The sequence below is a fragment of the Canis aureus genome, chromosome 15, assembly GCF_053574225.1.
Source record: "Canis aureus isolate CA01 chromosome 15, VMU_Caureus_v.1.0, whole genome shotgun sequence".
NCBI lineage: Eukaryota > Metazoa > Chordata > Mammalia > Carnivora > Canidae > Canis > Canis aureus.
In genome coordinates, this window is record NC_135625.1 from 1,771,259 (window position 1) to 1,793,684 (window position 22,426).

At 47.0% G+C, this 22,426-nt stretch overlaps 1 protein-coding gene across 2 annotated transcripts in view; it reads right to left on the minus strand.

Annotated features, from left to right (window-relative positions):
- The window catches only part of CSMD1 (CUB and Sushi multiple domains 1), a 1,870,054-nt gene that overhangs the window by 356,922 nt on the left and 1,490,706 nt on the right, over positions 1 to 22,426 (minus strand). For both annotated transcript variants that reach the window (XM_077848529.1, XM_077848528.1), the window contains exons 13-15: positions 5,890 to 6,072; positions 4,722 to 5,048; positions 3,691 to 3,885 (exon numbers count right to left, since the gene is read on the minus strand). In XM_077848529.1, the coding sequence (XP_077704655.1) occupies positions 3,691 to 3,885; positions 4,722 to 5,048; positions 5,890 to 6,072 (705 nt within the window). The remainder of the gene's footprint in view (positions 1 to 3,690; positions 3,886 to 4,721; positions 5,049 to 5,889; positions 6,073 to 22,426) is intronic.

A 22,426-nucleotide genomic window follows, 5' to 3' on the forward strand; every position in this document is an offset into this window, starting at 1 on the left:
ATAAGTTCCTTTGCTTTTTTGTCTTTTTTGTGCAATACCGGGGCCTCTGTCTCCTAGCCCAGGCTCCTTGTCTCACGTTATCAAAATAGGAAGGTTTCCCATTGACACGGTTTCTGGGCAGCATATGCCGTGCGGCCTGAGGCTTTCCCACACAGTTTCCTTCGAGTATTTGCGGTTTTATCGGTATCACACGTTTCCAGTGTAACCAGCGTATGAGCAGCTTGTGTGGCCTAGACCTCATGATCAATTATAGAACTGATGATGACAAGTGATACTTGAGAAGAACAATAAATGAGCATATTCTCTAAGGAACTTGAGGTTCCTTCCGTGTCTTTCAACTAAATGAGTCTGTGCTACTGAATCTTTCATTTCCCATATGATTTTTTTTTTTTTTTTTTTTTTTTTACCAACTAGATCCACTCGATTCTGAAAGTCGCATTTCTACTTCTCTTCAGCAGGGACGCTGATTGGGGTATCGGCTTAGTTGTATCATCAGGGTACCTGCGTTCGCTCTCTGAGATTCACCGGGACCCAACGACGGGGTTTCTCACTATGTGTAAATTAAAAATTAAATCTCTCTCACCATTAACTAGTCCTGTGTGTGAACAGCCCGCGGCTGAGTTCTGATTGAACTTCTCTGAAAGTCTCATCCCAATAACGAGAGAATGGTCCGTTCACATTTAGCAGGACTCTTTCTCTTTCCATCTGACTTTATCCGGAACATCACTGCCCGAGGAGAGCCCCGTCCTTCTCCCCTGGCTGCCGAGGAGCATTCTTGCCCTACAGCTTGCAGCAGGCCTGTATATGGCCTTTTACAGAGAAGCATGCCCACGGCAGGGAGAATCATGGCCAGGAGAGAGCAGACCCTAGGAAGCACTGTCTTGTCTTTTTTTTTTTTTTTTTTTTTTTTTTTTTTTGCTTCTTTCCTATTAAATTATTCCTGCTTCACAGCCAATGGTGACCTGCTTGAGTGGAGCAGGACCAGCAAACACGTTCACACAAGCACTGGTACTAGCACCGTCGGAGCACCCATGAGTGTATGTTTGCTTATTTAGAAAAGGGAATTACCTACTTACTTCTTAGCACTAGATACAATAGAGTATTTAAAAGCTGTGCGTTAGGGCAGCCCGGTGGCTCAGCGGTTAGTGCCGCCTTCGGCCCAGGGCATGACCCTGGGGTCCTGGGATCGAGTCCCACGTCGGGGACTGAAGCCTGCTTCTCCCTCTGCCTGTGTCTCTGCCTCTCTCTGTGTCTCTCGTGAATAAATAAATAAAATATTTTAAAAAATAATAAAATAAAAGCTGTACATTTAAACTGTGATTAAAAACAGATAAGGATGGAAATCCTTCTATCATATCCTTGTCCTTTAATTTATCAATTTTCTACCCCCGAGTGGTGCTCATCGTCCGCCACACGGAGCGCCTGATGGAAGGGTGGAAGCCAGGACGCCTTTCTGGAGCTTTACCAGAATCCTGATCCTCAGGGTAACGATGCCGACTCCGGCAGCGGGGCGGAGGGAGGGGTCGTGAGGCGGGAGCCCACTCCTCCTCGCTGCCGGCTGCCTAGCTGGGGAGCTAGTTCTTCCACAGTTCTGCTCGGACTGCCTGCGTGCTGACACTAGGTCTATCATTCCAGACAGGAGAGTGACCTTCAACTCTAGCTTGGGCCTGACACAGTATTTCTTTCAAATTCACTTATTGTAAACTAAACCCTTATTGACTGAAGACAACTGAGAAAACAAAAAGTAAACAATGGGGGAAAAAATCACCCATAGGGACGCCCGGGTGGCTCGGCAGTTGAGCCTCTGCCTTCTGCTCAGGGTGTGACTCCGGGGTCCTGGGATCGAGTCCCTGCACGGAGCCTGCTTCTCCCTCTGCCTGTTTCTCTGCCTCTCTCTGTGTCTTTCATGAATAATAATAACAACAAAAAAAAAATCACCCATAACTGTGATTAACATTTTGGTGCATATTCTCTTTTTCAGGCTCTTAAAACCATTAGTATCATGAGATACTTAAATATTTATACATTTTCAAAAGTGACCTATTACAACAAGGAGGTCATGGTATCTGGTCTTTCACGAGACGGTCTATGACGACCATATGCGATGTTATAATCGTTGCTGACGACGCGTGCACCCCGGGTATGGATGTGTGACGATGTATCTAATGGATTCTCTGTTGTTTAAATTTGAATTGTCTGTGCCTTTGGTTGTTATAGTTAACACTGCAAAAAGCATTTTTGGAAAAAAAAAAAAAAGGCATCTTTTCAGAGTTGCTTGCATATGTCCTTACAACTGGAAATACAACTGATGGCTCAAAAAGTGAGAATGATTTTAAGAGCCTTAATGTGAATTTACACGATGATGCCATAGGTTTATACCCTCAGCAGCAAGGCCAGAAAATCTCAGGGATTCCTCAACCTTGCCAACAATAAATACATCTTATTAATGTTCCAAATCTTTGCCCATCTGATAGATGAAGATGGCACTTTAGCTTTGCATTGAAATTTGTGATTTTGGGCCTATCTGAAAAGGCTACATACTAGGTGACGGTAATTGTGTGACATTCTGGAGAGGCCAAGCTGTAGAGATAGTGGAGAGATCAGTGGTTGCCAGGGGCTGGGTGCTGGGGGAGCGGGGGACGGGGGAGCACAGGGGGGGCCTAGCAGGGAGACCGCGCCGCGACACCACAAGGATGGATACGTGGCATCACACGTGCGCAAACCCACAGAATGGACAGAGCCAAGAGTGGCCTATGGTGTGACTGTGGGTTCGGGGTGATAATGGTGTGTCACTGTGGGTTCTCAGCACAAATGGACCATCTGGGGGGGGACGTGGGTAGTGGGGAGGCTATGCCTGTGTGGCGGCAGCGGGCATGGGGGAAATCTCTGCATCTCTGGTTCGGTTTTGCTATGAACCTAAAAATTACTCTTTAAAAAAAGTTTAAAAACGTATTTCTTGTACTGAAGATACGTCTTTTTTTAATTAATTTATTTTTTTTTTAGATACGTCTTTCACAAAAACTTCTTGTAGCTCGGTTGGCATGGGACATTTTGACAGGCTGTGAATATAATCGTGAGCATTTTTCATGTGAGTAGACATCAGGGGTAACATGGTCCTTCTGCTGCACCCACCTCCCCCTCGGCTTTCTCCCATAGTTAACCAGAGTAGAAATGTCGAGAAGAAAATTAGGCAGCATTTATATTGGCCACATTAAGGGCCATAGGACGGCACAGCTGCTAAAAACCACACTGTTGCTCTAGGTTGAAGTACGTGCCCCCAAAATTCATATTTTGGATTTTTAATCCCAGCCCCTGAGGATGTGCTCTTATTTGGAAAGAGGATCCTTGGAGGTGGAATTAGCGAAGATGAATTATTAGCAAGGCTCTAATCTAATGTGACTGGTGTCATTAGAAAGAGGAGGAATCCGGAAACCGAGGTGCTCGCCGGTGGAGAAAGCTGAGCCGGAGCTGCCGGCGGCCGAGGGAGGCCCGGGCCCGGCCCTGCTGACACCTGCTCGGGGGCTCCCGGCCTCCAGGACCGGAGACGCTACCTGTTTGCCGTGGAGCCCCCGGGTCTGCGGCACTTTGTGCTAGGAGCCCTAGGAAGCTAACGGGGTTTTTGTTAGGTTTGGTTAAGGTCGACCAAGTATTTGAAAGGAAAATAACCGGCAAAGGAGAGCAGAGCCGCACCTTCGCAGCGAGGGACGGTGGAGCTCCAGACGACATTTCCGTCCTGCAGGATGCACGTGATGGACTCCGACCCCTGGGTTTTGACAAAGCCATCATCACAGTGGAAAGAAACGGAACTCCCAAGCAGAAATCTGTCACCAAAACGCCGTCCGTTGATGGGAATGCCAGGGTCATGGCATTCATTCTGACCAAATGCTAAAAGAGAAAAAAAAAAAAAAAAGAATGAAAATACTTAAATAGTAAGTGTGCGTGTTTGAAAAGAAAGGAACAAAGACCTACTAACAAAGCGATTTATTGTTCTAAGTCTCAGTTATACATTTACAGATCGATGAATAAATGCATTAAAGGAATACGATATTGGGGTCTCGTAAGACAAAGAACAGATGGATGAATATGGATAAGTATAATCTATACTACATTTCACAGTTTGAAAGCACCTTCACACTACGAACGTTGAAAAGTATGGAAGGTGCTGGAAAGGATTTTGGTTCCGACACATCTGGGTTAGACTCTCTGATGGCCTGATTAGATACCCTGAGCTACACATGAGCAAGTCGAGCCCGTATCCCAGCGTCACTATGACGTTAAATGAGACAATTACTGGCAACTGCTGAGCACCGCGTCTAAGCGGAGGAGGCGGCCCGTAAACCAGGAACTATAACTCGCTTAACATCCTCACCTTATTTCATTCCCTTAACGATGCATTTAAGTAGATATTCTGAAATACACTCTGGTTTGCAAAGGAGGACCCGGAGACCAAGGGAAGACAGGCCTCTTCCCAAAACTCAGTAAGTGCCTGCAAGTGCCCACGTGCTAAGCCGTGGCTCCAGGCCTCTCGGGCCTCGTGCTTTTAACTGCACTGCTTTGTTGTGGGGGGGGCGTGGGAGGGAGGGAGGGACGGAGGGGGAAGGAAGGGGAAAGGGAAAGCAGGAGCAGGGAGGCCCCGGGCTGCCCCGTCAGGGCAGGCCAGCAGCCCGGGTGAGGGGCGCGGAGCTGCTGCGGGTGGGGGCCCGGGCCGGGCGCCCGCTTACTGGTGTAGGTGATGTTGAAGCCGCGGCCGGTGGTGGAGTGGTCGGACTGGAACTCCAGGCGCACGACGTGGCCACTGCTGGCCAGCTGGGAGGGCACCTCGTGGCCCGAGAAGGTGCCCAGGACCGCGACGTCGGAGGCGCCATCATCCTTGACGGCGAGGAAGTCGAACTGCGGCTCCACGTCGAAGTCGTTGAAGATGAGGTGGATCCTGCTGCCCGGCTCGGAGATGATGAGCCACACGCAGTTCATGTTGTTGCCGTACTCCTCGGGGTAGTTGGGGGACAGGATAATCCCCGATGAGGCCGTGAAGTTGAAGAAACACGAAACTGCGAGGAGACACACGCGCTTTCAGGCGGCTTTGCACACGTGCCACGCGGGGCTCACGAAGGCCACACTGGGCCCGAGGGCGAGCCACAGCCGCAGAGCCTGGCTGCCGGGTGACCGGGGTGACCGGGGTCCGTCCCGCAAACCCGACCCTCCCCAGGGAGGACCGCCCGGTGCACACCACGTCTGGGGCCCACGGGCAGCCCACGGGGAGCCCACAGGGAGCCCATGGGTGGTCCAGGGCGGCCTGGTCGGCGATGGCCTGCGACCACCCTGCACCCGGGGCAGCCGCTGGGGACCTGCTGACCGCTGTGGCCCACGAGCAAACACTGATGTGAGCGGCGCCTCGGTGTCACAGGAGCAATTTTGAGTCGTTTATTTTTTTAATATCCATAGGGTAATGACTAGTAAGGAAGGAAAAGTCACACCGATGTCGGGTGCATGAGGGAAGCACCCTGGACGCGGCCTTCGGGCAGGTGTGCCTTACTCGGTTCAGCCACCCCCGCCTGGGGACCCTGCGGGCTCCTCCCCAGGCTGCCGCCGTGTTCCAGGCCAGGCTATGTTTACTGACAGCAAATGTTTGCTTCTACCTCGCCTCGAGGTGCGCCGCTGCTAGTTTGCTGGTTGGTGGGACCCTCTGCTGGGGGGCGGCCCCCAGCTCTGCAGGGGCCCCCGAGCCGCTGCTGCACACGCTCACCGCCCGGGGTGCGTGTGCGACACTATCAGGGTCGGGAAGGGCATCACCGCCCGACACTCCCCCACCAGCGGCCTCTGTTGCCCGGCCTCGCCCCCCCATGACCTCCCTGCCCCCCCAACTCCGCCTCGCCCGGGACCAGTACTCACATACACAGCTGGGCTTGTTGCCCGACCACTGGTTGTTCTGCTGGCACGTGATCACCCGCTCCCCCACCAGCTCGAAGGCTGCCTGGCATTCGAACGTGAGCGTGTCCCCGTGCAGGAAGCTGCTGCCTGCCCGCTTCCCGTAGGCAGGGACCCCAGGGTCCCCGCATCCTCCTTTTTCAATTTCTGAAAATGGGAAACAAAAATGAACCATTAGCAAAAATACCCAGTAAACTTTTTTTTTTTTTTTTTAACAACTCAGAAAATGAACCAGGGGTTCCTTTGTGCCGGTGGAAACATATAGTCTTTGTTAAAAGTTTCAAAAGGATGCTCATTTCCTCTAACAATTAGAAAATCCTGAAAAAAAGGTGTCATTCAACTTGAAGGGCAGGTACTTAGTGTATCGTCTTATAAGGGAGCCGAGGGGCCCCACAGACGTGCTGATGCCTCCTCCCAGCCCACTCACCTCCTACCTGCTGTCACTTAAAGGTAAATACCAATTGTTTTAATCTATCTTTTGTAGAAATGCAAACCCAATAATACAATTACACAATAACACAATGATACAATTACAAAATACGATTTTTGTAAAAGATGTAAATACAATAATATCCTTCATCCTCATTCTGTTGTGAATACTTAAATCATTAAATCCGCTTGAATATTCATTCCCTTAATCTTAAAAGTCACTTATGAAACAAAATTAATACACTGATGATCTTCCGACGAAAAGAGAACGACACAGAATCGAGCCCCTTCTCGTTAAAACACAATGCGTTCAAATGCACCAACACTACGTATGTGTTTCAATGTTGGCTCTGTGTTAAATGTTAATTATACAGAATGTATCGAAAAAAAATATGTGACTTATTTATTCAGACAAAAAATATATTTTTTTAAGGGCCAACAGGCATCAGGCCCTTTTCTAGGTAATGGCCATAGTAGGTAAGGACTGAACAAACAAGTCGGGATTCTCGCACTCGTGGGGCTCACCATGTATGGGGAGAAAGGATAACATTTTTTAAAATGTATAGGATTTCCGATCATGACAAGTGGTTGGCAGCAAAATGAAGAAGTTCAAAGGATTACAGAGTAACAGATGCCGGAGGAAATGGGTATAAATCAGCCCTGAGGGAAGTCGAGGTCAGCCCTTCTATGAAACAGACACCTGCCCGGTGTGACGGGTGCCAGCAGCTGGGAAGGAAGGAAGGGGCCTCCGTCTCCCTGGAGCGGCCCGTCCGGCTGTTGTGCAGAGTCAGGTGGGAAGAAGGCGTCACAGGGTTTTAGGATGAGATGTGATGTGAGCTGAATGCAAGTTTAGAAGATCATTGCACGAGTGGTGAGTGGTGAGAGGGAGAAAAGTGAGTGTCAACAAATACCGGATGGTCTTCATGCGCAAGATGCATCTACTATTGGCGAGGATGTGGAGAAACGGGAACCCTCGAACGCTGCTGGTGGGAAACACGACAGAGCTTCCTCAGAAAGTTGAAAATGGAGCTACCCTAGGACCCAGCCGTTGCACTACGGGGGATTCACCCCAAAGATACTGACGTAGTGAAATGATGGGACACCTGTCCCCCGATGTCCACGATCCCACACTGTGGAAGGAGCCTCCGTGTCCCTAAGCAGATGAAAGGTTGAAGTTGATGTGGTCCATACCCACAATGGAATATTACTCAGTCATCAAAAAATTTAAATCTTGACATTTGCAACCATGAGGATGGAGCTCGAGGGTATTATGTTGAGCAAAATAAGTCAATCAGAGAAAGACGATTACCGTAGGATTTCACTCATATGTGGAATTTAAGAAACAAAACAGAGGATCATAAAGGAAGAGAGAAAAAAAAAATAAAACAAGACAAAATCAGAGAAAGAGACGACCCGTGAGAGCTGCTTAATCATAGGAATGGACAGGGCTGCTGGAGAGGAGGGGGTGGGGAGATGAGGTAACTGGGTGACGGGCACTAGGAGGGCACCCGAGGGGATGACAAGACGGGTGAATCACTGACCTCTGCCTCTGAGACTGGTAATACAGGATGCGTTAGTAATTGAATTCAGATGCATCTATTGGTCCTGCTGCTCAGATTTTTCAGGGGCTTCCTCCGTTACCTCGCGGTGACCAAGCACAAATTCAAATTCAGGTTTCGTTAGTGATCTAACCACTTTCCCGTCGAATTAACCATTTGGGGGATGTTTGGAGAATGTCTCAGGACAGAGTTTCTGGACGGTCTGCCGTGTGGGGAGTGGACGCAGGCCCAGGGGCTGATCCGGGACGGCTCAGTCTACGTGGGAGGAGAAACTGGTCTTCCCTGAGTGTCTAGGAGCACCAAAGAGGTGAAACCAGCCCGCAAGATCATGAAGGCACCAGGACTTTTGGTGGATACGGTGCGCTCGCTTCGGTCTCTACAAGCAGAACGGCGATAGAAACGCAGGCGGGCGTTGAGTAGCAGGTTCACTGCGCTCCAACCTTCCAAGCCACCAAATGAGGAAGTTGGCCCTTATGCTGACGGTCACAGAAGAGCCAAAGTGTCCCTGCGTGCAACCCCGGCTGAAGAAAGCCCCAGAGAATGGGTTTCCTTAAGGATAGACCTCGGAGTTCAAGCTCTTGGCATGACTTGACCAGAGCGAGGAGTGGATTTACCTGAATTTAATTCTCGGGATGCCTTGAAGCACGTTTCTTCAGTTCAAGACAGTTCATTGGAATGGTTGATAACGGAAAAGGCCTTGCCTTTGGTGTGGCCTCCCAGTTGGGTAGGGGGCTGCGCGCCCCACCCCCCGGCAGAGGACACAGCCCTGAGGTCAGCAGCCGGGATGCCAGCGGGCTCTGCGTGGTCCCGGGAGCAAGGGAGTCTCCCCACCCCTGTGCACACATCCTCAGCTCCCCCCCGTACGTCGGAGGACGGCTGAGCCCCCTAAGCTACGTGATCCACACGAAGTCCCCGGCAAACAGGGCTCCAACCATTAGCCATTACTATGACCATTAGCAAACCTTCGACTTCTAGAAGTTGGTTCTGCTTCCGTGATGCTAAAAGTCAGCGTTTCTTTCTACAAGGAAACACATGACGGCGTGTGGGATACCACTACCTTCCCCTGACGGCAGAGGGCTCGCACACAGACCTGCTGTAGCTTGGCCCGCGGTGCGGACGGGGTGGAGATCGTCTGCCCCCGCGCTGAGGGTCAGGAGCGTGCCGTGGTCACTTATTCTCACCAAGGATGATGTTCATGGGTCCAGATGCAAGGGCGGTGCTGGCCCGGAACAGAACCTGCTGTCCTGCACGTCACGTCCGCTACTGGGTGCTCTGCATAGACTAGTGACCCGAGGCGTCACGGTCTGGTATCGGGAGGGGTGTGCGGCCAAGTGGGTCTCACTCTTCGGCCATACAAGAAATACAAACGTGGCCCATGAGCAGACCTGCGAAACTCCATTTGGGGGAGTTTCTGGGGGGACATTCTATACTCCTGACCCTACACACGGTGTCCACTCTTCCCTGCAAAGAAGCATGACAAAATCCACACAGATTTTGAACTTTCCCTTGGAAGTCACTTGAGAATCTGCTTCTTTAAATATTTTAAATATTTTTAAAATAAATAGTATGTATTATGTTATATTTATTTTTTATTTATAGTATTTTTATTTGTTATATTATATTTATTTTTTATTATATTTATTATTTTATTTTTAAAATAAATATTTTAAATACTTTAAATATTTTTTTTAACAAGTAGAACAAATGGAAGATGGAGAATCAGTGTGGACATTGATACAGGAACTGCATCAAACCTCTTTCCATATGTAATGAAATGTAAGATGACTCCAAGATGACCTTGACATTCTTTTTTGGGAAATGACTAGAGTTTGCTAGTGATTGAAAGACGGAAGCCCCAAGAGACAAAAAAAAAAAAAAAAAAGGCAAAATATCTCGTCCAAATTATCAATCTAGGAATGGGATTTGATATTAGGGCCTAAAGAAAATATTAGGTTGTGATTATATCCTAATTGCCTTGCTGATACGGTTCCTGCAGCAGCTGGGAAGATTCATCTAACAGTCAGCTGGACCTCCATGTCCTGTTGATATGCTTTTCTTGTTCTTTGACCTTTAAAAGTACTAAGTAATATATTTCGTTTTCAGTTTTTTCATATTAATTATTTTTTTTCTGAATTTTATGAAGTGTTTCCTTTTGAATCAATTTGTTAAATAATTGATCTAAAACACTTATAGTACATTGTCACTGCGTATTTACAAGTTCATCTCTAAAGCATTTTATTTTTATTAGCTATATTATGCATGCAAATGTCTATATAATAAATGAATAATTGGATTCACTATTTGCTCTTTAATGCATCTGAGTGTTTTTATTTTTAGTGGCATATCTGTATGAGACGACACAGAAATCAAACAGCAGGATTGGACCAGTGAGCCCTGGCAGGGCAGGCAGGGCAGCTAGGGCGCTTTCTGTTTCTGGCACGCTCATGTGGTCTTTCTGGAGACAATAAAATGTTTGCATAAACAGGATTTCACTCTGGACTAGATACTGGAAAACAGGAGCTCCAGTGGCGCAATCGGTTAGCGCGCGGTACTTATACGATACCGGAAAACAAAGGGGGGTAAACAGAGTAGCATAGAAAAAAAATAGAGGTAAATTTCTGAGGCAGGTCATGAGAGAGAGTAAAACGAACCATATGAGCTTGTCAGTCATTTGACAATTTTTGATCCACAAAAGGTGATTTCCTTCAATTCAACGCAAGCCTCTTGATCCACGACACCACGGCCGCTGCCCGACGCCAGCCTGCGGAGACGCGGCTGATTATGCAGCTTCCTGCACATCTTTGTACCTGTCACGACCCCACCGCAAGGCAGAAGCAGCACAGGTGAACGAACTTCCTTCGGCCTAAGTTCCCTGGGGCTCCTTTACATAGCTGAGTATCTTGGCTTTGTGTCCCTTAGCAAACTCTACCCGTACAATTTTTTTGACATATTGGGACCTCGATGTTTTTGACTCTCACTTCTCTATCTTCTCCTTAACACTCTAGGGCATGTCCTGTCCTCCTCAGCCAGCCCACAGGAGCACACCTGTGGGTAGACCCACCTGTCAGGTGCCTGCACGTCGTAAAGAGACCAAGCAGTGTGCATTTTCCATGCACCTCGTGCGTCTTCAACTTAAGTTTCTCCCACTCCCTGAAGGGCTCTTGCCTTCAAGCCAGAGGCACGCTCAACAGTCCAGGATGGCGCAGGCTCCCGTGCTTTCTTCCATTCTGGTCCCCGCCAACGAAGACACCAACTCTCCTCCTTTCATGGCCTCCCCCTTGGGTGAAGCGATGCCCACAGCCCAGAGTTCGCTCCCTGTTCTAGAATCGACAGGTAGGTTTTCTGTAGAGGTTTCAGCACTAACCCAGTCAGGACCGAGTTTAGTTGTGAGCCTGCCTTTCTCCCCCATCGCACTGAATTTTTCCAGAATGGTGACTAACCCGTAGCTTTCTCTGTATTTCCTAGCACTGAAAATAGTGCCTGAAACAAAGTGGATGGTTGGTATTGTTTTGTTCCTTAAAGGGACTTCTGAGATGTCTGGCCAGGCTTATGTACACAGTTTCCAGCTATGACACAGGCTGCTGATTTTTTTTTCCCCTACAAAGAGTTACTAGCCTTTGCCCAATTCTTTAGTATGTGACTAATATTTCTGAGCACAGCATATTGAATGCTCCAGCTCTAAGTGAAGGGGAAAAAAAAAAAATGAACAGACCAAATCACCGATCTTGCAAAGTTTGTAGCTTAGGGCAGTCAGCAGAAAACAAACGAGTAATATCAAATAGGTCAGACAGTGATAAATGCACTGCAGGAAGAGAAAGCAGAGCGAGAGGGAATGCAGAGCAGCGAGGGTTTGGTTCTGGGGGGACATCCAGGGATGGTCTCTGAAAGGCTGACAGTTGAGCAGAGACGTGGAGGGAGCACACATCCATGAGCGTAAGAGGAGGAATATCGCACGCAGAGCGAGCGGAACTAAACACTAGGGCTGAGTGAGGAGTCCATCTGGACGGGCTGACAAACAGCCAGAAAGCAAGCGTGGTTATAGTCTGGTGATAAAAAAAAGGGGGGAGACAAACAAAACATAAAAACAAGGAGCGGGTCCAGGACCCGGCAACACAGGACTCCTAGGCCTTCACGGGATGTTATTCTTTCATTGTGCTTTATTGTAATCATGCTGCAGGAGCTACAGAAGCCACGGGAGATGGATGAGCCCTTGTTTCCTAATTCATTGTGAAACTGCCAAGAACCCCAGTCCTAAATTATCACGAAGACTTCCACTTCTATCCCCCTGTTTGTGTGCACTTGGTGGGCAACATGCGTCACAGGGAAGATTCCGCGCGGAGAATCTAGGTTCAAGTCACATGTCTTTTATTCCACGTTCATGGAAACTTAGATCTACTGTTGTCGTTGATGCTCTTCCAAAGTGATTCGTGGAGCACATCCTACGTGCCAAGGTCCCAGGACCGAGGATAATCAGTTATCCTCAAGAAGTCCATAGTCCAGTAATTTGAGCACTGATGCATGAACTACGATGTTCACTCTTGGTGAGACACTGGCCGCCGTCAATACTATGGACCGAAGGTCTTTAAAATAACAACAAGCAGCCAAAAGGAAACTATACTTGGAGCTTTTGCTTATTCTGTGTTCAGCCCTGAGTGTTCCCTTGCAGGTCTCGTGCATCGGAGCCTCTGCAGTGATGCTCACGCTGTGGCCGGGGCTGGGTACAGAGTACCTCGGCCAAGAGCAGCTGTCAGAGGAACTGCCCAGAGGCAGGGACAGGGGAGGAGCATCCAGACCCAGTGGCTGGCACCCTCCCGGGGCCCTAGTGACACGCTCCTCGGGATATGTTGTACTCTGCAGCATTAGGTTCCTTTTTTTTTTTTTTTTTTTTTTTCAGGTTCCATCATCTTAACACCCAGCATCACTGGCTCCCCACTTTCAAGATGAAACAAGTCAAAAAAAAAAAAAAGAAAGGAAAAAGCCCTTCACCTTTAGAACTTCAGGTAAGGCCACTCCTGCCACCGTTCAGCGATATATTATCATCACAGAGAACACTGGGAATTTTAACAACGCCTCTGTAAAACTATTTTTTTTCCCCTGTTAACTAGCAGCTTTGAGATTGACACAGTAGCTATGGTATTTTTAGAGAATGAGGCATTCTTAATTCTGGCAAAGCTTTGAACAGACCCCTCTTTTGCTGTGGCTGCATTCTCAGCGCCTGAAATCCGTCTCCCAAACCTGCCTACACTTCGCATCGCATAGGGAGCTCCGCCCGCCTGCCCAGTCACAAGGTCTAGGGGTTCCCAGTGAAGGTGCCCCCCTAGGAAAGAAGGAGCCCCAGCTGCCCAGCAGGATGGGAGGGATTCCCTACTCGGGGGAGGAGGATGGGAGGCTGCGGTTTTCAAGAGGACGCAACACAGGATTCCACTTAGATGCGGCGCCTGGCGGGGGACACTCCCCGAGGGACGGCAAGGGTGTGAACAGTGAGCATGCACAATCTCACCACCCACCCCTCGAGCAATGTGCCTTTTCCTACCTAGCAGGTGTCAGCACCAGGATGCAGGGATCAAAAGTCAAAAAAAAAAAATCAATTTAGACGAACCTCTGCTGATACATTTTTTTTATCTTGAACATCCTCAAATTTATTTTTTTAATAATAAATTTATTTTTTATTGGTGTTCAATTTGCCAACATACAGAATAACACCCAGTGCTCATCCTGTCAAGTGTCCCCTCAGTGCCCGTCACCCAGTCACCCCCACCCCCTGCCCTCCTCCCCTTCCACTACCCCTAGGTCTTACACAGCTCATGTGCTATCAGCGGGGCAACTGGACTACTTCCCAGTAATGGTCCTTAATTGGACTAAAGCAAAGATTTATGCATCAAGAGAAGCACCAACGTGGATTTACTGTATTTGTCTATTTAAAAATAATTGCATGGAAATGATCCGATGCGTGCAACAAATCTACCCATAAATTATTCCCGCACAAAACCAGCTAGGTCATGTCGCAAGCTAAAATATCCTCTTTTTCACGGGTCAGAGTATAAGTGTCACTAAATATTGTGAATTTTGTTTTATTAGGATTGCCTTTGGCTGCTAGGAACAAACGGTTCAATGAACAGTGGTTTAAATGAAGGAGTATTTTATTTTCCTCATGTACCCAGAGTTTGGACGTGCAGAGAGGCAGATGGGCCGGGTCGGCAGGAACCCAGACGCTCCGCTGCTACTTGCCACCCCTGGACCTGCGGGCTGGCATTTTAAGGGTTGCACCTCGGTGCAAAGTGGCCGCTGGGTCTCAGGGCAGGAGGAAGTGGAGAGTCAAGATTTCCCACAAGGGCAGCAAGCTGGGTTTTCTCTTTTAAAAAAAAAACAAAAACAAAACAAGGAAAACCCAAAAAACAAGACCAAAAACTGACCAACACCTTTGCGAGAGGCCCCATCTAGCGATTTCTGCCCACCCTTCCCGGTCTCTTGCAGTCACTTGGCCGTTCCTCTGAAAGATCCAAGAAATGTCGTACTAGACTCCTCCGTGAAGAAAAACCAGGGAAAACAGTGTTGTTGCTTTTTAAATAAATGGTACTTGCATAGATAGTCCACAATATCTGCCACGAAATGTTAGCAAAATTAAGAATTGAAATTAATTCTTAGCAAAAATATCGTTTCAATGGGGGAAAAAAATCACTTCTCAAACATCAAACTACTTTTAATATGTTTGGCGCTTTTCACCGGTACAATTTTTAAATATTTTGTTACCTTGTGTTTAATTTGCAGGGGAAAAAAAATAGAAATACGTTTTTAAAAACTATTTTGGGAACACATTGGGAGTTACATAATTAAGGCATCTGATAAAAGTAGATGTCTTTGAGACAAGATGTGAGTACGACTAAAATGGTTTTCACGTAGGTAGAAAAACGACAAATTAGGTAAAAAAAAAAGAAAAAAAAAGAGAATGCTTCAGGCCATAATGAATCAAACCTATTTGGGGACTTCTTTATTCGTTCTTTATTCCGCCATAAAATCCAAGGAGACCCAAGGCTTCTTTTGTCGGAGCAGGTGGCAACGTACAGCTACGCTCTAACTGGCTAACTTCCAATTGATTTGAAATTTCATGGGCTCGAAACCACATTTGGATGGCTGGCCATAAAGAAGAGAAAGAGGTGCATATTCAAGGGGGAAAAAAAGGCGATTTTAATTTTGGAAACCAGGGAATAGGTTTAATAAATTACTTGCCCTGTTATCAACTTTTTTTTTTTTTTCCTAAGGAGATTAGCTGTACCGACATGAAAGGCACCGTGTTTCATGGCTTTCCACGCGCTTCGAGGTAGCAGCCCTGGAATATAAACTCACTAATTCTTCCAAGTGTGTTTCGTAGCCATTTTTTCTCAGAGATAGGAAGTCACAGTTGTTAGAGATAAATGCCCTGTATCTGCTTTACTAAGATACATATGGGACGTTGACTTCCTCCAGTAAGCGTTGCAGAATATTACTTACCATATAACACAAAGATAAACACCCCATGTTTATTATTGCATCCACTAAGATAAATAACTCGTGCCTCGCTTACAAAGATTATTTTGTGATTGAAATGGGCATTTAGCTATGAATAATTTAAACATTTTCTAGGCCAGTTTTTTTTTTTTTTTTTCAACTTTGCTCTACAATTAGGCACAACATTTGGGCACTTGATTATCCAATTATCTGTGCATTAGAGCAAACCCAAAATTGCTTCTGGAGAAGAATCTTGGCACTGCCCACGGGTACTTCATTAGGTCACCTCTTCAGAGTTGGCGCATCATCTACTCAGGCATGTGTTCTTGTTAGACATTTCATCTTATACGATAATGTCATTTTATCCAAGCATATGGCTCTGTCCTGAGTTGGCAACACAGGACGTCTGCATAGCAAGTGGTTATCTGGGAACATGATACTGAATTAATGGCTAATCGGCAATTATTCGGAGTTGTTATGCAATGAATGATGACCACCCTCCAATTGATGTCGAAGCCCTAACCCTCAATGTGACTAGATTTGGAGGTGGGGTCTTCAGGGAGGTAACCAAGGTGCAATGAGGTTGTGAGGGGAGGGCTTTAATTCAGTCAGACTGGTGTCCTTAAGAAGGGGAAGCGACCCTAGGGACAGGCATGCACAGAAAGAAAGCCATGTGCAGGCACAGGGAGGACACAGCCACCTGCAAGCCGAGGAAGGAGGCCTCAGGAAAAGTCACACCTGCCAGCACTTTGGTCTTGGACTTGAAGCCTCCAGAGCTCTGAGGGACTAAATCCAAGCCCCGTGATGTGTGGCACTGTCTCATGTCAGCCCAGGCAAACTACTATAAGAGCACGAACAAAAGAGATGATATTTATAAATTTGTTTTGCCCGCAATGTCATTTTTTTTTTTTTTTTTTTTTTTGCAAAATACATGAGTCTTTCATTAGGCCATCGAGTTGCCTTTATGTTCTCTGGCAAAATTTTTCTAACTGGCTTTGGCTTCAAAATTATGCCACCGGCAGATATTGAGAATCATCAAAAGGAAGAAGCTACTGCTGTTTCCTATTAATAAGTATTTCCTAAAAATATTCCCGAGAGTATTGTCTACATTTTAGTGGAAAATCACCTTCACGAAACCCAAAAGGAAAATCGTCCCCTGATTTTACTAGTATACAATTCTTGGGATGCTGGTGTGTTTTAGTTCCAACGACCTTCTGACTATGTGAGAACGAGAAGCGCCTTGCTGATGGAAGGGTAGAAGCCTGGGGGACTTCCTGGGGTGGGGGTTGTTGGAGTTGTGAGTGCACCAGGAGATGAGAATGGAGCTTCTGGAAACTTCTGGGGATGACAAGTGCTTCAGGGACCACGGGAGTGAGTGGTCAAGTTGCTCGTCGTCAGCCAAGTAGTTGGATCTATTGTTCCTTGCTGCTTTGTGCAGGGCCCAAACTCGGTCCTTCGTGTCCCCATCTTTTAAGACAGCGAAGGTTTCCTGGACCAGCAATTTGCTGCAGGAGAGCGTGGGAAATGGGAAGAGGCCCTGCTGATAGACCGGATGAGAGGAGCCTGTGTTTTGGTCCGTTGTCTACAACTCACTAACCCTGTCAGGACCAAGGGTTCAGTCCAAGGGTCAAGGACCATTCGTCCTGGGAAAGCTGAAGTGGATGATTCACCTCGTTATTGCTCAACAGGGTCAGCTCCATCCTGAGTAGCAGCGATGCTGTGCTCTGTGTCCCCAAGAAGCCTGCCGGGGCGGGGGGGGGGGCGGGTCTATGACTTGCACACGAGGCTGCCACACTTGCTTATGGTTGGCAGCATCAGAAAGCATCTTGCTTACGAAGATGACACACGTGCATGTTTTCTTTCTCTGAGTTTCCTGGTTCCTTATCCTGTCTGGTCACTGAGGGAGGCTCCTGTGGTCCACCCCACGCCCTGACCTATCTGCTCCGGATGGTGGTCGTCCATGCACTTTGTGTGTGCAGCCTCCTTTGCAGAGACAGGCAGAGACCCTCACGTCCCTGGGTGGTCCCCGCCCTGGTCTCCCCACTCACTGACTGTTCCCAGCCTCAGTGTGTCTCTTCCTCCAGAGACTGCTGTTCCCTCGTCCATCGAACATGGATACTCCCACCTCTCCTTCCCATTTCTTCAGCTTATGGTTTGGCCTGGGTCACAGAGGAACAGTGAGCAGAGAAATACGAATCTGTGTCGGTAATTAGAACCGTGCCCTCTTCTTTTCATGCATTGGGAAGAATTCACTTCGGAGTGTAAGAGATTCCAGTAAAACCTGCATTCTTACAATTCTGTTATTGTTGTGAATAAGAGCAGCACACGCTGAAGACACTTAAAATAAGGCATTCCAAACAGCCAACTTATTTATTACAACTATTTCTGATGCAATGGGCAAGTTTCCGTTCATGTTTCCGTAGTACTTTACGGTTCTCAAAGACACGGCAGAGTAATTTACCGTATCTGCGAGATTTCTTTATTTTTGAAATAAAGGGAAATACTACAACCACATTTAAATACGTACCTTCACTGGGAAGGCTCTTTTTATTTCTGTTATAGCAGAAACTAGCTTTAAAAACCTAAGTACATTATTTAAGCTTTTTTTATTTTTTATTATTTTTTATTTTATTTATTTTATTTTATTTTTGTATCTGAGAGAGAGACAGTGCACAAGCCGGGGCGGGAGGGAAGAGAGGGGAAGCCGACTCCTGGCTGAGCAGGGAGCCAGCTGCAGGGCTCCATCTCCCAACCCTGAGATCACAGCCTGAGTCGAAATCAAGAATCAGATGCTTAACCTGAGTCACCCAGGTGCCCCAATTATTTAATCTTAATGAGAAACAAAGGTGATGGGATTGGATAATTATTTATGTTCCTTCTGGTTTTATATTTTTTATTATGGCATTCTGAAATATTAGGCTTAGAACTTAGCAAAAAATATGGACCATAGGGTCTTGGCTTTCCCATGATTAATAAATTTTACTAAGAATATTGTTTTAGGGCCATCTCAAAGAATGTACGCAGTCCATTTACAGACGCTGCCAGCCAACCTCCCAGACCCCAAAGACTCCACGGAAAGACGCATCTGGGGTGTGAGCCGCGCTCCCCGTCACTCCGCGCATCCTCACCCACGACTGCTCAAGGCTGCTCTCACTGCTGCCTTTGAAGGGTCTCACCGCTCCCCATCGTGGCTCCTCATTCCACTTTCCAAGCTGCAGCCATAATAATGTTTCTAAACCCCAGACCCGGCGATGGCCCTAACTCGCCTGAAGTCCCTGTGGCAATCTCCATTTTTGTCTATGAAGAAAGCCTGGCATGACGTGGACACTGCCAACTGCTCCGGGTCACCTTTCCTCACGCCCTTCTTTGCAATCTGCCATCCAGGCCGCAGGTTCTTTCAGGAACTGATGTTTCTTCCGCTCTCAGCCCTCCAGGCCCACGGCAACATCACATCCACCTGCCTCTCCCGTCTCCCGTTCAATTCAGTGTCGAGAGTCTCGTTTCAGTCGTTCTTGTGCGGGGAGAGCCTGAACCCCGTGCTCTGCCTGCATCTCTCTTCTGTGTCCTAACACTTGTCACTGCGCATTTCACTGATTTTTTTTATGCTTTATTGTAAGCTCCCGGAGGGTCTTTTGTATTGACCGCTAGATCTCCAATAGCTACCCAAATGACCAATGCACAGGAGATGCTTTTCAAATTATTTTATTTATTTAATTTTATTTTTAAATATATTTTTTAAGATTTAAATTTTAAGTGATCTCTACACCCAACCCCGGGATCAAGAGTCACATGCTCTACCCACTCAGCCAGCCAGGTGACCCTCTTCAAAATTGTTTTTAATGAATGACATAGAAGTTTATATTTACACATGATTTTATGATCTATATTTGCTACTCACCAGGTTTCAAATGCACTTACTCATGAAACATTTTCCAACTCTTTAACTGACCTGGGATCCAGGATGCGGTGGGAGAGCTTAGGAAAAAAGCATCATCTTTTATGATGTGAAAAGACAAAATAATTTTGCAATAAAAACAAGACTGAAGTATTTCATGAATAAGTAAAAGTTGTGTTCATAAGAAGAGTTTTATTATCCCCTTGGGCCTTTTATGAAATGTAATCACTTTTAGCCTTTGTCCCAGATTTGAGAGCAAATGAAAAACTACACAAGTGATAGATGGAAAATAAAAATATTGTTTTCTTTACTTATAAAATGCATGTATTTTATTTGGGAACATACCCCCATGTTTTCATGATAATTGCTGAGATAAAATGATTTACTGCCAAGTGGGAATTTGGGTTGAATATAATACTTAATTCTTGACAGTAAAAATGGTTGGCCACTAGCATCAAGGGCTTTTTATACTTATGAACTCATTTGAAAAATAAGTGCTCTTCAGATGTACTTTAGACCATCAGCACCTTTTATTTATTTATTTTTTTAAAGATTTATTTATTTATTTATTTATTTATTTATTTATTTATTTATGAGAGAGAGAGAGAGGCAGAGACACAGGCAGAGGGAGAAGCAGGCTCCATGCAGGGAGCCTGACGGGGGATTCGATCCCAGGTCTCCAGGATCACTCCCTGGGCCGAAGGCAGGCGCCAAACCGCTGCGCCACCCAGGGGTCCCCAATCAGCACCTTTTAAATATTTTACACATATAACTAACAGAAGATAATCTATGAACAGGGCAAGAACGAGAAAGCCACTCTGGAGGTATAAGCCGCACCGTGGGGCACTGCGATAGTTTTCTGAACACCCACGCATGGATGCGGCTGTCGTACAGCTGAACTTCATAACCGGCTGAAACAGAAACGTAGTTAGCATGTGTGCTCGGTCTGTTTTATAAGCCACTGCCCCCCCCCCTCGCCGCCGTGGGTTGTCTCAGGGATATACTAGAATATGCCCAGAGAAATTGCCCATTTCTTCAAAATCTGCGGCCGCTCTTCTCTGATGACGCCATTGCCACTGTTCCCGGCAGGCTTGAGCAAGGGGATCCCGCAAGAGGCGGAGAGCAACGCAGAACACAGGTCACTGGCTGTTCTTTGATTTCTGGACACTGTCTCCACAGCAGATGAGGAGGCCGTCCTCAGCTCTACCAGGTTCTTCCCCTTCTATTCTGAAAGCACTTAGGGAAGTCCTTTATATGAAAATGCTCAACAAATACAGCTAAATCCTAAGATCATGTTCACCCATGGTCATACATCCAGATGGCAATTTCTTAACATTTCAGTAGATAATTTGTGGATTATATAAGCCAATATCCCTGCCTCTTAGTGAGAACGCTTCCTCAGAGTAAACTTGAACAGTGCACATGCCCTGCTCCCACTGGTGGACATTATCTCCCTAAATCTCCCCGTGACAAGGTCATACAGTTTCTGTTTGACATGAGGAATACACTAGGTTGCTATCCTGAGGTCTCAGCCACTATAGGAGTATTTATTTTTATTTTTAAGCTTATTAGTTGATTAGGAGTGATAGGATCAAGATGGGGACACAGGTCATTTCTGACCTCAGTCCCTTTCAGGAGAAGACCCACTACCAACTGTCCACAGCAAGACACTATTGGGGAAATCCCTGAACACAGATCTGGGGCAGACACACTTCCTGGCCCACCCCCAAACCAAGGAGAACTGCATTTTGATTTTGACAAAAATAGAAAAAAAAAAAAAAAAAAAAAAACCTAAGATGTGTACGTTACCAGAAAAGATTCCAAATAGTCAAAGCAATCTTGAGAAAGAACAATGTTGGAGGCATCGCATTTCCTGAGTTAAACGTATACCACAAAGTTATAGTAATCAAAGCAGCATGGTGCCGGCATAGAAGCCGACAGGTAGGTCCACGGTCCAGCCCAGACGTCAACCCACATATCTATGGTCATCTGACATTTTATAAGGAGCCAGGAATACTCAGTGATGAAAGGACGCCTCTTCTACATGCACAAGAGTGAAACAAGACTCTTCCCCTTACAACACATACAAAAACTAACTCAAAATGGACAAGACTCTTAAATATAAGACCGGAAACCATGAAATGCCTACAAGAAAACACAGGGAAAAAGCTCCTTGACATTGGTCTTGGCAATGACTTTTTGGATAAGACACCAAAAAACACCAAAAGCCTAAGCAACAAAAGCAAAAGTGAAGCGGGACTTCCTCTACCCGGCACAAGAGATGATCAACTACATCAACACACAGCCTAAGGAAAGAGAAAGTATCTATAAATCATAGATCTGGTAAGAGGTTAAGACCCAGACTACATAAGGAACTGATATAGCCTCAGAGCCAAACAGCAATAATACAGTAAAAAGATATGAGTAAATAATGCCATTGAAAAATGGCCAAATCACCTGAATAGACATTTATTCAAAGACATTGCAGATGGCCAAGAGGCATGTCAGCAGGTGCTCACCACCACTCATTAGCAAGAAAATGCAAATCAGAGCGACGAGGAGACATGACCCCGTCCGGGCCGGAGCAGCATCCTCAGAAAGACAGGGCACGGAGGCGCTGGTGAGGACAGGCGGAAAGGGGGCGTCGTGCTGCTGGCGGGGAGGCGAACTGGGGCAGCGCGGACGGAGGCCCTGGGGAGGTTCCTCCGAAGATTAGAGGTAGGATGACGGTGGGCCCAAGGAGTCCCGCTTCGGGGGAGCTACGCGGGAAATGAAACCACGGTCTGCGAGGGATCCGAGCCCACGTTCCCCGCAGCGTTTCTTCCAGGATCTGAGCCACAGAAACGCTGACCATCTGCGCAGAATGAATGACTCAAGACGTGGGGCGGGACATGTACAGGAGCTGCCACTCAGTGATGAGAAGGGGAGAAATCCGGCTGTTTGTCACGCCCCGGACGGACCTTCAGGGCGTCAGGCTAAGTGCAGTGAGTCGAACAGAGACAGTCCTGCGTGATTTCACCTGCAAGTGGGATCCGGGAAAGGGAGCCCAGAGAAACTGCGGGGTGACGGCCTGGGAGGGCGGCCGGTGGTCAGAGGGGACAGACTCCTGGCTGAGAGGGAGCGTGCGGTCCGC